General features: G+C 37.9%; 1 protein-coding gene across 1 annotated transcript; it reads right to left on the reverse strand.

Moving 5' to 3' along the window:
- Positions 1-993: 993 nt before the first annotated feature.
- On the reverse strand, positions 994-14,786 carry LOC103110376 (olfactory receptor 5M11). The gene is made up of 3 exons (XM_007519548.2): positions 14,191-14,786; positions 9,915-9,929; positions 994-1,939 (listed from the first exon to the last, which is right to left on the reverse strand). Exons 1-3 carry the CDS (start codon positions 14,784-14,786, stop codon positions 994-996), a joined length of 1,557 nt encoding a protein of 518 aa, XP_007519610.2.
- Positions 14,787-16,836: the final 2,050 nt, after the last annotated feature.

Genomic DNA, 16,836 nt, shown 5'->3' on the forward strand with positions numbered 1-16,836 from the left:
CTAGCGACAAAGATGTTTAAACTATCTTGGGAGTATAGTAAGCATAAAATAGCTGGAAACTATTATTTGGTTTTCTGGTGAAATCCAGGTCAAGCCTAAAGCAAGACGAAACAACCAATGTGTGCACTTTAAAGAGAATGATTGTCTATTCTATAATAAGTGTAATGGGACCTAGAACAGTACTTTCCCAAATGGAAATGCCCAATGAGTACTGCCTGCTTGAAGACTTGTTTGGGTCTAATTCTCTTTAGACTATAAATGTTACAAAAACCTTGCAATTGCACATATTATAAACTATTAAAGCCCTAGTTTTTTTTTTTGTTTTTTTTTTTGTCAATGAAAGCCCACGTTTTCAATGCATTTAGTAAATCAAGAGGTAATAGAAAAAAGGCATGTTACAAAGACTCCCAGACTCCAAAAGACATGGAATAAATTGTACAGAATATATTATATACATTATCTTCTCTAATATTTTAAACAATAAGTGTGCTTGAGGTTACCAGGGGGAATGCAAGTGGAACTCCTGTCACATTCAATCATGCTCAACAAGATATAATGTCCTAGCAGAGTAGCTATGATTTGGTTTAAATACTAATTTGTTTAGAGAAGATCTGAGGGGTGTGTGTGTTGCCTTTTAACGAGCATGTAAATTGATGCTGTTTCTACTAGTGCACAAATGAAAACTGAAGACTAAGAATCTCACTAACAGTCACAGACCATTGATTATTGGGCAGGGATAGATAGCATAGTGATTATGCAAACAGACTTTTATTGCTGAGGGTCTAAAGTCTCAGGTTCAATCCTCCACACCACTATAAATCAAAGCTGACCAGTGCTCTTGTAAAGAAAAGAAACAAAGAAAGAAAAAAATCACATGTCATTGTGTCACAGATTCAATTTTGGGGGGGGGGCTGGAAAGTTTGAAACAATCTATAAGTCATATCAAAGTTCATCAGCAAAATTCAAGGAATGTTAAGCCAAAGCATAGAGTTATCATTTATTGGGCATTGGAGGTAGTGACACCTTGGCAAAGGTACTTCGTTTAAGAACATTTCTCAAAGCCTGCTTTACATCTTTATTCCTCAGACTATAAATCAGTGGGTTGAGCAAGGGACTGACAAAGGTATAGAAGATAGCTATGATTTTGGATTCCTCCACAGTCTTATCGGTGGGGGGTCTTACATACATGCAGAAGAGGGACCCATAAAACAGGGTAACAGCCATCATGTGGGAGCCACAGGTGGAGAATGCCTTGCGCCTTCCCTCTGCTGACTTGATCCGGAGGATGGCAGCAATAATGAAGGCATAGGACACCAGGATGATGGTGAGGGAGATAGAGAGGTTGAAGCTAGCAGATATGAGCATGGCATGTTCTTTGACATAAGTATCAGAGCAAGACAGCTTGATGAGGGGTGGGTCAGCACAGTAGAAGTGATTGATGACATTGGATCTACAGAAGTTCAAGCGGAAGGTCAATATGGCCTGAAACAGCCCCTCTGAGAAGCCATAGACAAAAGGAAATGTGGCCAGGCAGATGCAGACATGCCTAGACATCTTCGCACTGTAGCGCAGAGGGTTGCATATGGCCACATAGCGGTCATAGGCCATTGCTGACAGCAAGTAAAACTCAGTGAGGAGAAGGGCAATGAAAAGGTAACACTGGGTGAAGCATCCAGCAAAGGTGATGGATTTCTTCTCTGATAAGAAATTTACCAACATCTGTGGGGTTGCGTTTGAAGTATAGCACATGTCGACAAAGGCTAAGTTAGTGAGGAAGAAGTACATGGGTGTGTGAAGGCGAGAGTCCAGTCTGATTAACACAATCATGCCCAGATTGCCCAGCAGAGTGACCATATACACAATCAGAAACAGTACAAAGAGGAGAGGCTGGAGTTCTGGGAGATCTGTGAGTCCCAGGAGAATGAATTCTGTCACTGTGCTGCTGCCATTTTGGAATTTCATTTTCTGAGACTCTGTATCTTCTGACTTGGATGCACCAAACAAACATGGAGAGAGAAGTCATACTGGTGACAGACCTCAAGATTTTTCTCTAAAATCCATGTTATACACAATGACTACTACTGTAACAATTTGTACTTCTCATTCTGTTCTTAACTTCCCTTATTGTTTACTTTCTCTTACATTCACATCTGCATTCCTACAATTATGTCCATGCCTATATCTACTTACATCCTCATTATAGCCATACTTTTATTCATATATGCAGCCAGTACATACTCCCATCTCCCTACACATTTGCCTCTGAAGCTACTAATTCAGTCAGACCCATTAGGCACTTGCCATTTGCAAAGCATATCTCAATCCACTTCTGTCATACAAGACATTGAATCAATATCTTTCTACTTTTTAAAATATTTATTTATTTATTCCCTTTTGGTGCCCTTGTTTTTTTTTTATTGTTGTGGTTATTATTGTTGTTGTTGATGACGTCGGTATTGGTTAGGACAGAAAGAAAGGGAGAGAGGAGGGGAAGAGAAAGATAGACATCTGCAGACCTGCTTCACAGCTTGCAAAACGACACCACCGGAAGGTGGGGAGCTGGGGAATAGAACCAGGGGATCCTTACTCTGGTCCTTGTGCTTTGTGCCACCTGTGCCTAACCCGCTGCGCTACCGCCTGACTCTCATCTTTCTATTTTTTTTAACATTTTATTTATTGTATTTCTAGAGAGAGAGAGACTGGAACACTACTCAGTTCTGGTTTATGGTGGTTCAGGATATTGAACTTGAGTCCTTGCACCTTCAGCATCATAAATCTTTTGCATAACCATTCTGCAGCCCCCTCCCTGACCAATCTAATTTCTTTCTACTTTAAACTTCACATACATCCTGTGCACTTCTGCTTTCTTCTCACTGGGGTTATCTCTGAGGGTCAGTGTCTGCATTACAAATCCATTGTTCTTCGCACTCTTTTTTTTCTTTAATAAAGAAGTAAATTGAGAAGGAGGAGATGGTGTGGGAGTGAGAGAGACACCTGAAATACATGAAGCTTCCACCCCTCCAGGTATACAACCATGGCTTGAACGGGGTATTTCCGCATGGAACTACGTCATCTCTACCAGGTTCTCACTTCCCACCACCTTGCATTTCTAATTTTATTTTATTTTGTAAAATTTATTAATGTTCATTCTTCAACACACATTGCCATAATATACATCTAGTTTGCATTTGTGCATTGACTTACTAGGGACATAGATAATGATAATGCATGGATATGTTTAAACACACAGTCATATGCAACTTACAAAAGAAAAAGGAGTTAGGGAGTCGGGCTGTAGCGCAGCGGGTTAAGTGCATGTGGCGCAAAGGACAGGACCTGAGTAAGGATCCCAGTCCAAGCCCTCCACTCCCCACCTGCAGGGAAGTCATTTCACAGGCTATGAAACAGGTCTGCAGTGTTGATCTTTCTCTCCCCTTCTGTGTCTTCCCCTCCTCTCTCCATTTCTCTCTGTCCTATCCAACAACAATGATGTCAATAATAATAACTACAACAATAAAGGGCAACAAAAAAGGAAATACATTAATTAATTAAATTAAAAAAAGAAAAAGGAGTTCATATCTAAAAGGAATATAACTTACGTCTCACTTGTTTGTATGTTCATAAAACTGTTTATGATAGCTATCCTTAGGAGAATTGGAAATTTTTCTAACTTTATTATACATTGAAATTACTTGTTACTTTGCTAGTAAAAATGATCACAACCAACTGGTCTTAGAAGCTCATACTACACATTTATATTTAATGATTATTTATAAGATCCTAATGCACATTTCTGGATTTATACTTTTAAAAGGCACAATCATAGTGGCTCCATGAATGCATGGTTAGTAAATGAATGACAATCATGAATCCAGATTCTTAATACAGCTTGTAGATGAAGAAGCAAGTTACTTCTGACAGTTACTATTTGTTAATCACAACTTGTATTTACATAGACTATTACTACCCTTTTATTTAGTTATTACATCTCAACCAGTGGTGAATCACTTCTTCCTTTTTCTCAAAATGATTTTATTCCTTGTATCTTTCTCATACTTGTCTTTTTAAAAACTAGCCAATTCCTCTCTTTCCTTATTTCAATTCCTTATTTCAAAATGAATCACTACAACTTAACTTTGTACAGGTTTTAGATATAAAGTAGCAAACCATTTGCACCAACATCTACATTAATAGAATAGTATTTAATAATTGTGTCTTTAATAGTTACAGATGAAATAGAAATGATCTTTAAGCTTGAATCACTTCTGTGAATTCTATAGTGTTTCAGAAATATTCAGTTATGGTAGATAATTAGTATTGAGAAATGGGGAGAAGGAAATTAAGATAGTGAATAACATGTGTTTGCAGAGAATTAAAATAGAAAAATTAGAATAAAAAATGCCTTTGCCAGGCAGAATAAAAAGCATGTCTTCTCAACAAAACCCTTGGAGTTTTATTCATTCACAGCAGGGACAGTCTCTTGACCGTAACAACAGAACTTTCAAAGTAGAAGAAAGGGACTGTAAACATAAATGTTCTTGCCCATCAAAAAAATTAAGGATGGGGTGGGTTGGGCATTGGCTCACCAGCTCAAGCACACATAGTAGGAAGCTCAAGAACCCGGCTTCCCACCTGCAGGGGGGTCGCCTCAGAAGTAATGAAACAGGTCTACAGGTGTCTTTCTCTCCCTCTCTCGACCTACCCTTCCCTCTCAAATTCTCTCCATTAAAGAAGAAGAGGAGGAGAAGAACGAGGAGGAGGAATGGGGGAAAATAAAGAGAGGAGGAGAAAAATAAAATGAGGAGAAAGAGAAAGAAAAGAGGAGCAAGAAGAATACTTGAGGAATAATGGGAAGAAAAGGGAAAAGTACAACAGACAAAAAAGAAAAAAGAAACTGGAAGAAAAAGAATTATACTGAGAAGTAGCCAATGAAAAGATCTAGGCTTTGGGGGCCAAGTGGTGGTGCACCTAGTTGAGTGCATGCATTACATGTGCAAAGACGCAGGTTCAAGCCCTTGGTCTCCACCATGCAGGAGGAAACCTTTTCGAGTGCTGAAGTAGTGCTGCACGTGTCTCTCTGTCTCTGTCACTCTCTATCACCCTCTTGATTTATGGCTGTCTCTATCCAATAAATAAAGATAATTAAGAAAAATAATTTTAAAAAAGATCTAGACTTTATAGGACACCAAAGTAAAAACCCTGTGGTGAGGGTGAGGGTGGATATTCGGCTTCCTGGGGTGGCAGGATTGGGGTGGGTGGATGGGATGGGACATAGCCTTTTGGTGGTGGAAATGGTGTTTATGTAAATTCCTATTAATTTGTAGTCACATAAATCATTATTCAATTAATATAAGAAGGGAACATTTTATTGTATGTCACAAACTTTTAAAAGCACAGACTGAGTCATTTAATACATAGGCTGAGTCTGATATGTTGACTCTCTCAAAAGCCTAGACTACAGAAAACAGACGCAACCGGTGGCACAACTATATACAAATAATGTCAAAGGACATAAATTATGGTGATATTGGTCATTATACAACAAATCCTAACAAAGGTATTTTTCAAAGTTAACCCAATTACCAAATAATGTGATTATAACAATGACTATCTATTGTCTTCCTGAGCCCTAAGTCAGCAAGAACCTCACATTTCCACTATAGAGTCTATATTTCCCCCAGTCCTTGAACCTTAGGGTGGGGCACACTTTCCTGCATGCTTCTATCAATTCATACCAAATAATATTGCACCCACCTATTCCAACCTAATCAATGCAACGAGTACCACCCCAGCATGCTTCACTTCAGACTGTGTCCAGAGATGTCAGGTGTGGAAAGACTACCCTTCAGCTTCATCACTTCAGTGAGACCTTTCCTTTTATAGTATTCTCTAATTCCATTCCAGGTGGCTCACTTCCTAAAAAAGTCCCAAAACCTAGATATAGACTAGGTCCCGTGAGATAGATCATATGTTCACAGGTATCCATAAACTAGGGGAAAATATATATCTGAAAGCAGAAGTACACAATAGTCTGCAGTGAGTATCCCCCAACACTTCATCTGCACTATTCCAGCCTTTAGGTCCATGATTGTTCAACAATTTGTTTGGCTTTGTATGTTAACTCTCTTTTCAGCCACCAGGTTCCATATGCCAGCATGGTGCCGACCAGACTTCCCTGGACAGACAACCCCAATGTGTCTTGGAGCTCTGCTTCCCCAGTGCCGCACCCTACTAGGGAAAGAGACAGTCAGGCTGGAAGTATGGCTCGGCCAGTCAATGCCCATGTTCATCGGGGAAGCAATTACAGAAGCCAGGCCTTCCACCTTCTGCATCCCACAGTGACCTTGGGTCCATACTCCCAGAAGGTTTAAGAATAGGAAAGCTGTCAGGGGATGGGATGGGATATGGAGATATGGTGGTGGGTATTGTGTGGAGTTGTACCCCTTTTATCCATGGTTTTGTTAATGTCTTGTTTTTTTAAAAAATAAATAAATAGAAGGCAACAAAAGGGAAAATAAATAAATACATAAAAAAACTTCATAGAAAAAAATCACATATTAGCATTGCATGTGTGGATATGTGTTTAGATATATACATACTTCAGGAACCTATGTTTAAAGTTCCCCATCTCATGTATGAATGTTTTAGGGAAGACAGCAATCAAATGATGGCATAATTCTCCTCAGGTGATAATTATTTTCTTGTCACTTTATGCATATCAAAAATACTTACCAAGGACTCTTGCAAAAATTCAAAGAAAATCAACAATGTAAATTCAATTTAAAATATGTTAAATACTACACCTCAATGCATCTGACATATTCAGTCTTGTCAGTTGCATTTCCTAATATTTTATACAGGAAAAAAGGGGATGCTGGAGATTAGTGAAAATTCTAACTGTTCTTTTGAGGCCATGTACACAAGCAAACTTGAACATAATACTGATCTTTACCTATGACTTAAAATGCCAAGGTTGACTCATTTCACCTTTTAAGCACTTGGTAAATGTCACTCTCCAACTCACTAGCCCATTATACCGTACCATTATACAAATAATGATCTTAGATTAGAGAATAAAAAAGCAGGACGAGTGTCCTAAATCAACGGAAAAATAACAGTTTGTGTTTTAAGTTTATTAAACTTAATTACCATACTAGTAAGTATAATTTGGTGCCGTAATAATATTTTTAACAAGCATGTCTTTATGAAAAGTATTATTTAGGGTTCAAAAGTTTCTTTATAGTAGACAAAAGTTAAAATGTGTGCAATGAGTATCCCAGATAATATCACAGAGCACTTTAAAAAGCATGGATTTAAGATAATGGAATAAGCCATCCTAGATGGCTTGAGAAAGAAAATTTCAAGTTTTTGCAAGAAGACACATGTGTCTCTGAGGACACCAGGGGCTGCATTTTTTTTAATTCACCCTCATACTGAGGGTCTTTCATGTAGATGATTGTGAACCACCACCCAGTCAGTCAGAGTACAGATAATGTGTGTTTAGTTTTAGAAAGACTAACAGCTCCTTGGTATGTGGCCCTGTGTCCAGATGAAATGGAGAGAGACATTTATTGTTGACATCTTCATGAAATATATTTTCTTAACTCTAAAAAGTTAGTATCAGCTTTCTCACCTCATCTTGGGTGGAACTTGAAATATCATGTGTGAAATGAGGTAAGCCAGCCAAGAGAAAAAATGAATAAGTGATGGTCTCATTCCTGGGCAGAACTTATGAAATAAGAACAGAAAGGGGAAACACACAGTAAAACTTGGACTGGCTTGGTGTACTGGAACAAAGCAAAGGATTTTGAGGAAGGCAGGCAGAGAGAGAAGTGGGAGGAGAGGAGTCCTTCAGGTCACATGATAATGATGGACCTTATTTGGGGAGTGAGTATCTTTCTATCTTTCTTTCATACTTTTCTCTCTTTCTTTCTTTCTTTCTTCCTCTCTTTCTTTTTTTCTCTTTCTTTCCTTTTCTTTCTTCCTCTCTATTTCTTTTACAGACATCTATATTATTATATTCCTGTGCCAACAACTGTACTGTAAACCATTAACCAATATAAAATTAAAAGTTATTACGATTATGAGTTTTACAATGGTCAATTCTCAAAAAAGAAATGCAGAACATTATGGAGTGTGTTGCCTTTCTGTATGTGATTATACAAAAGGAAGTATGGTTAACTTGGAAAGAACCAGAAAGAATAATTACTGACACCCATTCTATTTCTTCTTGAGGTAAATGAGAATGACACAGATCTGTTATTGAGAATAAACAGAATATAATAGAAACTGAGTCACACCTTCTGTCTGCAAACCACCCACGCTCTTAATTTCTAGCAGTAAGACTTGGGAAAATTATGCACCTGCCTGTGCCAATATTTTCTGGTACATGATTTTTTTTGTACTAATATTAACTTCCTTCCTGTGTCTTCCTGGGTAAGACACAGGTCAGCTCACAGTAAGACTGTAAATGTTTCTACTTTGAGAAGCAGAATAGATTGAAATCTAAAACAAATGTTAAGCCATCAGCATATGTTGTATGCATAATTTTATTTATATGGATTTAATATATTAGCTTATAAAATGGAGATGCATAATACTTCATCTTACCTGTGAAATAAGAGTGATTTCCAAGTGCCAGTCTGGCTATGAAGAGTCTACAGTTTATAGTAGAGCTGCATCACAGGAATTAAGTCCCCATGGCTCAATTATCATAGACTGAAAGTCTTTTGTGAAAAGACATTATGATTTTATTATTTTGAAAATTCTTGGTTCCTTAAGGATGTGATTTTTTTTTTGCATAATGCTAGTATCAACAGGTAATCAAGTCTCCATAGAATGGTTTAAAAAGAGGATACATTTTATTCTTTTTTACTTATTCATGAGCATATAAATGTTTGTTGACATGGAAAACATATTTTTTACTTTTATTTATAAGATGGAAATATTGAAAAGACCATACAATAAGAGGGGTACAATTCTATACAGTTCCCACCACCAGAAATTCGTATCCCATCCCCTCCCTTGATAGCGTTCTTATTCTTTGTCCCTCTGGGAGTATGGACCTAGGATCATTATGAAGTGCAGAAGGTGGAAGGTGTGGTTTTCTTTAATTGATTCTCTGCTGAACATGGATTTTGGCAGGTTCATCCATACTCCCAGCCTGTCTCTCTCTTTCACTAGTGGGGCAGGGCTCCAGGACACATGGTGGGTGGGGTCATCTGCCCAGGGAAATCCAGTTGGCATCATGATAGCACATGGAACCTGGTGGCAGAAAAAAAAAAGAGTTAAGATATAAAGCAGAACAAATTGTTGAATAATCATGAAATAAAGGAAAAATATAGCAGGTGAGTTTTTGGATCTCCATTTTAGAAAAAGTTAGTAGATCTATTTTAGGTATATTCCAAGGAGTCCATGACTTTACTGGTTTTTGCCTGAGCCTGACAGTTAATATACAGGTAGACCCAAAGTATTGTCTGGGGAGATGGTGTTAGAGATAAAAAAGGGACTAGAAAACTGAATCAGAGAAGAGAGTAGCTCTCTAATAGCCTTGTCAGACAAATTAAGGGCTACAAAACCTGGATAAGGGAAAAATATTGAAAACAGCTTAAAAATACTTAAGGGAAAAATTGTGTGTGATATGGTGAGGCTTTGTTATTTTCAAGGTCTCTGAAAGATCTATCAGCTTTTATTGCACTTGGATTAGCTACATTGGATTCTCAGTCTTGAGCTCTGTATTTGTTTTGAATCGTTTGTTTTACACACACACACACACGCACACGCACACGCACACACACACACACATATATATATATAGATAGATAGATAGAGAGAGAGAGAGAGAGAGAGAGAGAGAGAGTAGAAAAAGGAAGATATTGAGGAAAAGAGAGACTTCTGTTACACTGACTCACCACTCATGAATCTTCTCCCTGTGGGTGAAGTCTGGGGATTTGAACCTGGATTCTTGTGCACGATAATGTGTGCACTTAATCTCTGTATTTTAATAAAAATTATAGAATGTGATGACCAGAACATTGTAGGCACATCAGTAGCATAAATGTACCATGGCTTTCCCTCTATTCTCTATTCTACCTAAACCTGCTTTCTTTTCTTCTGTGTTTCTATAGTTTTTGATGTCTACTATAGTTTAATTTTATGTATAAATATCAGTATATCGTTCATTGTGTTCATTTTCCAGATATTTTTGGCCAATGGGAGAAAGTAGCGGGACATCAATCTCCCACTGTTTCCAGTGTCTGATAGAAATATGTGATCAATCACATAGAGGTAAAATAGGCGGTTTGTCTGTTGACCATGCAAATCCAATGATGCTTTTTAGAATATTAATAACCCCCATTTAGTCTACATAGATGGATAGATGTGTGTGTTCCTTAAGGGGAATTTTATTGAGTGATAGCTGAAGTATTAAGAGTGTCTGCCTATTCTAATATTTGGCACTTATCCCCAATAGTTTATGCATTCCATAAATCTCTGAATTATTCTTCATTTTCACCTCACATTTCCACTCCCTCCTAGAGAAAAGGTCATTTCCATAATTTTGTAACATCTCCAGTTAATCTTTCTCTTTTTTTTTCCTCCAGGGTTATTGCTGGGGGGTTGGTCCCTTTGAAGCTGTCTGGTCACTTTCCCCTCTATCTGGGATTCCATGGGAGGCACAATACAGGTAATATTGACCCTTTTCTTATCCTTTTGTGGGCCCAACATCATCAACCATTTCTACTGAGCTGACCCATTACTCTTTTTAATTTGTTATTAGTAATTTGTTATAAGATTATAAGAATACAGTATATAGTTCCTCACCACACCTACCATTTATTCCTCCCCTCCCACCTCCCAAAGATAATTACCATAGTTCTCACAATTCTTACAGTTTTCTTCTCTTGATTGGATATATACTGGCAATTTCATATAAACCACATCTCTAGATTACACATAAGAGTGAAACCATCTGGCAGTTGTCTTTCATCGTTTTACTTATTTTGCTAAGCACAATCACCTTCAGTCCCATCCATTTTGTTCCAAAAGACACAGTATCATCTTTTTTTACTGCAGAGTAGTATTTCATGGAATATATAGCCCATAACTTCTTTAAACAGTCATCTGATGGTGGGCATTTAGGCTGCTTCCATTCTTTGACTACTGTGAAAAATGCAATTGTGAACATAGGACATATAGGGTGTATATGTCCCTTCCAATTAGTGTTTGAGTGTCTACTGGATGAATTTTCAAGAGTGGCATAGCTGGGACCCACTGCTCTTAATGTTAACCTGTCCTGATACTTACATAAAAAAATGGTCCTGTTTGTGTCTGCAGGCACTAATCTCTTAGGTTCTCTACTCATCATTCTTATCTCCTATGTTTTCATTTATCATGAAGATCTGTTTCTGCTCTAGGATAAAAAGTGATCTGTCTTTAATCTTTACTTAACATCCACATCCCTGTCACATCACAGGAACAAAACTAGGAAAAGGAAACCAGTTATTAATCCATGGTTTTTGTTTCCTCAGAAGTCAAAGTAAAGTATAGAAAGATTGTTTTTTTTCCTTCTTTTTTTTAATGTATTTAATTATGATTGACAAATTCGTTGGTTAAGAGGAGTAAAATTCCCTCCTTTAGAGTTCTGTGTCCAGTCCTACCCATTGGAGACTTTCCTATTCTTTATCTTTTTGGGAGTATGGATCCAAGATCATTATGTGGTACAGAAGGTAAAAGGTATGGCTTCTGTAATTGCTTCTCTGCTGGACAAAGGCATTGGCAGGTAAATCCATACTCCCAACCCATTTCTACATTTCCTTAATTTTTGCTTGAGCCCAACAGCTAACATGCCGCTGTGCTACTAGTATTGTCTGGAGAGATGGTTTCAGAATTGGAGATAAGACTAGAAAGCTGGATCAGGGAAGAGAGTCACTCCCAAATATGGGACAAGTATATAAATGCCACTAATTGTAAACCCCATCCATCTTCTCTGGGCCCCATATTCAGCAAAAGAGTCTTTGTAACCTCTACATCCCTGGAGGTCTATGCTTGCATCCTACGGTGATAGCTAGGAACATAGTAGGCTGCACTCATTATAGGACCAATCTTCCCCAAGTGGCAGAGTATACTGACCCAGACTCCCTTCATAGAGTAAGACAGTCCTTACCATAGTAGTTCCACAATGGAGGGCAATGACCTGTAGAGGCTCACAAGCAGGTCCACGATGCTGTTCCTGATGAAGATGACAAGTTATGGTGGAGAGAGGGATGTGTTAGAAGCCTATGCCCATCATACCTATGTGAGAATCCCAGTATTCGGTGACTAGGGCCCCAGATGATGGGGTGGCCTGATCATGACCAAAAGAGCCATGATTAAAGTGTGCCAGTCTCTTGCCCTTATCCAACTTTTGCTGTTCTTACTTTTTATGACAAGGCTAGTCTTAGAGTGATTGAGGGAAGTGAAATAGGAAGTGGGTGAGGACAGTATCTAGGTCTAAGTAGAAACTATTTCATTAAGTATTTTATGGTGTCTTTTTTAGGTCTTTATACTTGCTTACTGCACTTCTTGAGTCACTGAACACTATTGTGAACTTTTACTTTAAGGGATATATCTTCCCCTAACTTATAAATACCTGTGCACAGGTGCTCTATTTCATGGGTCCTCGTCTGTATCTAAGGTTCTGTAGTTTTGTTGGGAAGTGCACCACCCAAAATGCAATTAAGTAGCCCTATGGGTTAGGGAAAGTTTCACAAGGGTAATGGAGCTGAAGGGTTGACATTCCATGCCTGGCATCTCTAGACACAGTCTGAAGTAAAACATGTCGAGGTGGTAGTGATTGCATTTGGTTGAGAACAGCAGATACAGTATCATATTGTATGGATCTAGGGAAGCCTGGAGGGAAAAAAGCCATGCCCCAAAAGTCCCAGGTCTGGGAGAAATGTTGGTTTTTATAGAAAATGGGGGAGGTTCTTGTCTTAGAGTTTAAGAAGGCAATAGATAGTTACTGTTGTAAACAAGTTATTTGGAAATTTGGTTTACTTTGAAAATGCCATGGTTATGACTTACTGTAGAAATCAAGATTCCATGGATGGGGTTAAGGATACAGAACTTTGGTGGCAGGAATGGTGTGAATATACACACCTATTGACTTATAGTCTTATAAATCACTAATCAAAATGAAATAGGAAAAATAGATTGAATGTGTTGACTTTTGGATGCATAGACTCTAGTTCTGAATATATATTCTTTCAATCTAAGCAATTAAAGTTTCAAATTGGTACCTGAATGCACTTTAATAGTAAGTCATTTCTAATAATGACTTTTAATTGAGATATTAAATCACCTCTATTAGGCCAGGGACACTAGAAGTAACTAGTTTTTTTCAGTATATGAAATACAGTTAGTTATAAATATCATTAAAAGGAAGATTACTTTTAATGATGCCCAGATGCAATAGACAGAATAAATTTAATAAACTGAGCTGAGAACATGTATATCTTATTAAATATTATAAACAATACAACTGAGCTCCAGAGTATGGCAGAGTAATACTACAAAACATATAGTGTGCTTATAAAACAAGTAGGTATCTCAGAAAGCTAAAGAGGCAGAATGTGATTATAAGGTCAATGATCAATCAAGGCAATGATGCTACAGTTCCTAGACCACAAACTGAAGATGAAGAACCTAGCTTAAAGCATAGTTTATAAGCTCCTTGTTTCTAGATCAGAAATATTCAGCTGAGATTTTTTGAGAGATGGCACTATAGTATAAAATTTCATCAACAAAATGCTAAGACATCTAAGTTAAAGGTTTAATTAGAACTAAGAATTGGAGGTTGGAAGCATTGACAATTTAGAGATCACATTTTCCCTAAGGACATTCCTCAAAGCCTGTTTTACATCTTTGTTCCTCAGACTGTAGATCATTGGGTTAAGTAGTGGACTGACAAAGGTATAGAAAACAGATATTATCTTGGATTCTTCCACAGTCTTATCGGTCGGGGGTCTTACATACATGCAGAAGAGGGACCCATAAAACAGGGTAACAGCCATCATGTGGGAGCCACAGGTGGAGAATGCCTTGCGCCTTCCCTCTGCTGACTTGATCCGGAGGATGGCAGCAATAATAAAGGCATAGGACACCAGAATGATGGTGAGGGAATTGGAGAGGTTGAAGCCAGCTGATACAAACATGGCATGTTCTTTGACATAAGTATCAGAGCAAGACAGCTTGATGAGGGGTGGATCAGCACAGTAGAAGTGATTGATGACATTGGATCTACAGAAGTTCAAGCGGAAGGTCAATATGGCCTGAAACAGTCCATCTGAGAAGCCATAGACAAAAGGAGATGTGGCCAGGCAGATGCAAACAGACTTGGACATCTTCACACTGTAGCGCAGAGGGTTGCATATGGCCACGTAGCGGTCATAGGCCATTGCTGCCAGCAAGTAATATTCAGTCAGGAGAAGGGCAATGAAAATGAAACACTGAGTGAAACAGCCAGCAAAGGTGATGGATTTCTTCTCTGATAAGAAATTTACCAACATCTGTGGGGTTGCATTGGTGGTGTAACAAACATCTACAAAGGCTAAAACTGTGAGGAAGAAGTACATGGGTGTGTGAAGGCGAGAGTCCAGTCTGATTAAAACAATCATGCCCAGGTTTCCCAGGAGGGTGACCATGTACACAACCAGAAACAGCACAAAGAGGAGAGGCTGGAGTTCAGGGCGATCTGTGAGTCCCAGGAGAATGAATTCTGTCAGTATGCTGCCATTTTGGAAGGTCATTTTCTGATATTTTGTGACTGCACTTGAGACATTAAACAGACATGAAGACAGAAATGTTGTAACTGATGAGTAAAATGTTGTTCTCAAAATATTAAAGGTGAAAAATGAGTACTCCATCAACCAATTTTGTATTTATGCTAATTCCAGCTTTCCTTTGTCTTTAGATTGAATTGCTATGGGATTTCTATTATTGATTAACAAGCATTACAGGTAATTATCCATACACTAATCTTCCTAACATATTCATTCTCCTAAGCATCTAATACCATGGAAGCTATTCATTGCTAACAATTATTAGCTAGAGTGATCAATAGAATTAGAAGAATTCTGTTTCCAGATGAAGAAGGAGATTCAGGTTCAATTAAACATCCTGTGTGAACCTGATGGTTGGATCCTGAAACAGAGCAACACTATTAAAAAAACTTGAAGAGGGGCCATTTAGACAGATGCCAATGATAAGAAGAGCACAGAGTCATTCATACAGCACTGTGTTTATGTTTGAAGAAGAATGCCATCTAACAAAAGAAATTTCCTGGTGTGTCTCAAAATTATATCAACTCTACCACAAGTTTGCCCTTTGAGTGAACCTGGGTAACTGAAATCTTGGCTATAGTCTTTTCAAAAATTGACAAGTTGAATTAAATTATGAGGGAACTGCTCTACCATACGAATGTTTCAACAGCTCACTATATAATATCTAGAACACTGATATTTCATGTCTTCAATTAGCACTTATGTATGCTGTGATAACAATGCTTTAAGCAACCAGAGCCGATTCCAAATGCTTAAGAAAATACTTTGCCTAAAGTAAGCATGTAATGAGTGCCACAAGAATTAAGAGTTGGGCAGTAGTGCAGCGGGTTAAGTGCAAGTGTTGCAAAGCACAGGAGCCTGAGTAAACAACCCGACTTGAGCACCCAGCTCCCAAGGTGCAGCAGAGTCACTTTACAAGCAGTGAAGCAGGTCTGCAGGTGTCTGTCTTTCTCTCCCCCTCTCTGTCTTGCCCTCGTCTCTCCATCTCTCTGTCCAGTCCAACAACAATGACATAAATAACAACAGTAATGACTACAACAATAAAATAACAAGGGCAACAAACGGGAATAAATAAATAAATATTAAAAAAATAATTAAGAGTTAGGATTTTGCAAAATAGCCTTTATTCTCTACTTTCTTACCCACAACAAGTCCTCTTTCAGAGCTAAAACTCAAGACTTCTTAAGTCTCCTTGATTTTGAAAGCCCAGGACACTTACTATTTTTTAAATTTGTATTTATAAAAATGAAACACTGACAAAAGCCATAGGATAAGAGGGGTACAACTTCACACAATTGCCACCACCAGAAAACTCTGATGGAAAATAAATGTAACCAGCAGAGCTCCATTTAAGATTCCCAAGCAGTTTTCTCTTGCAAAAAAAAAAAAAGGAAAAACACAAAGACTTACTTCCAGTTCTGCCGTGAGTCTATTTTCTCAACCTCTGATAAAGCTTTCTGGTTGTTTCATTAAGCTATTAAATGTTGGCAATCTTATACCAGAGAGTAGGGAGTAGGGACCATTTCTTTAAGCAAATCTCAGAAGACCTTAAGAGTAGCAGAGATAAACATTACATCATCAATTATCTCTCTTGGGATTAATTAGAGTATTCTTACCTGAGATTATTCTAAATATGTCTTAGTCACATTTTCCATGGTTTTAAATGTACTGTTCTAAGAGTTCTGGGGAAGGTCCTTAAAGAGATTTCACCATAAAAGGATGGTGATATGCTGAGTTTATTATTTTTTTTTTTTTTTGTTCTTTAGTATGACTTCTCATCAGTGCTTTGCTGGTGAACACTTAAGACTTGATCAAGGACTGCTATAATCAGAATTGTGAAACAATTCACTAACAAACATTTTTGTTAGCACTTCCTACATGTCAGTAAGTTTAACAGAAACCATTTAATGATTACTCAAAATAACCACAACTGGGAATATGACCTCAACTTTCAGGTAAAGAGACAGACTCTAGTGTTCCCATGCATTTATCATTGTTTTACTTCCTCATTCACACT

This window comes from Erinaceus europaeus, chromosome 17 (genome assembly GCF_950295315.1).
Source record: "Erinaceus europaeus chromosome 17, mEriEur2.1, whole genome shotgun sequence".
Classification (NCBI taxonomy): Eukaryota; Metazoa; Chordata; class Mammalia; order Eulipotyphla; family Erinaceidae; genus Erinaceus; species Erinaceus europaeus.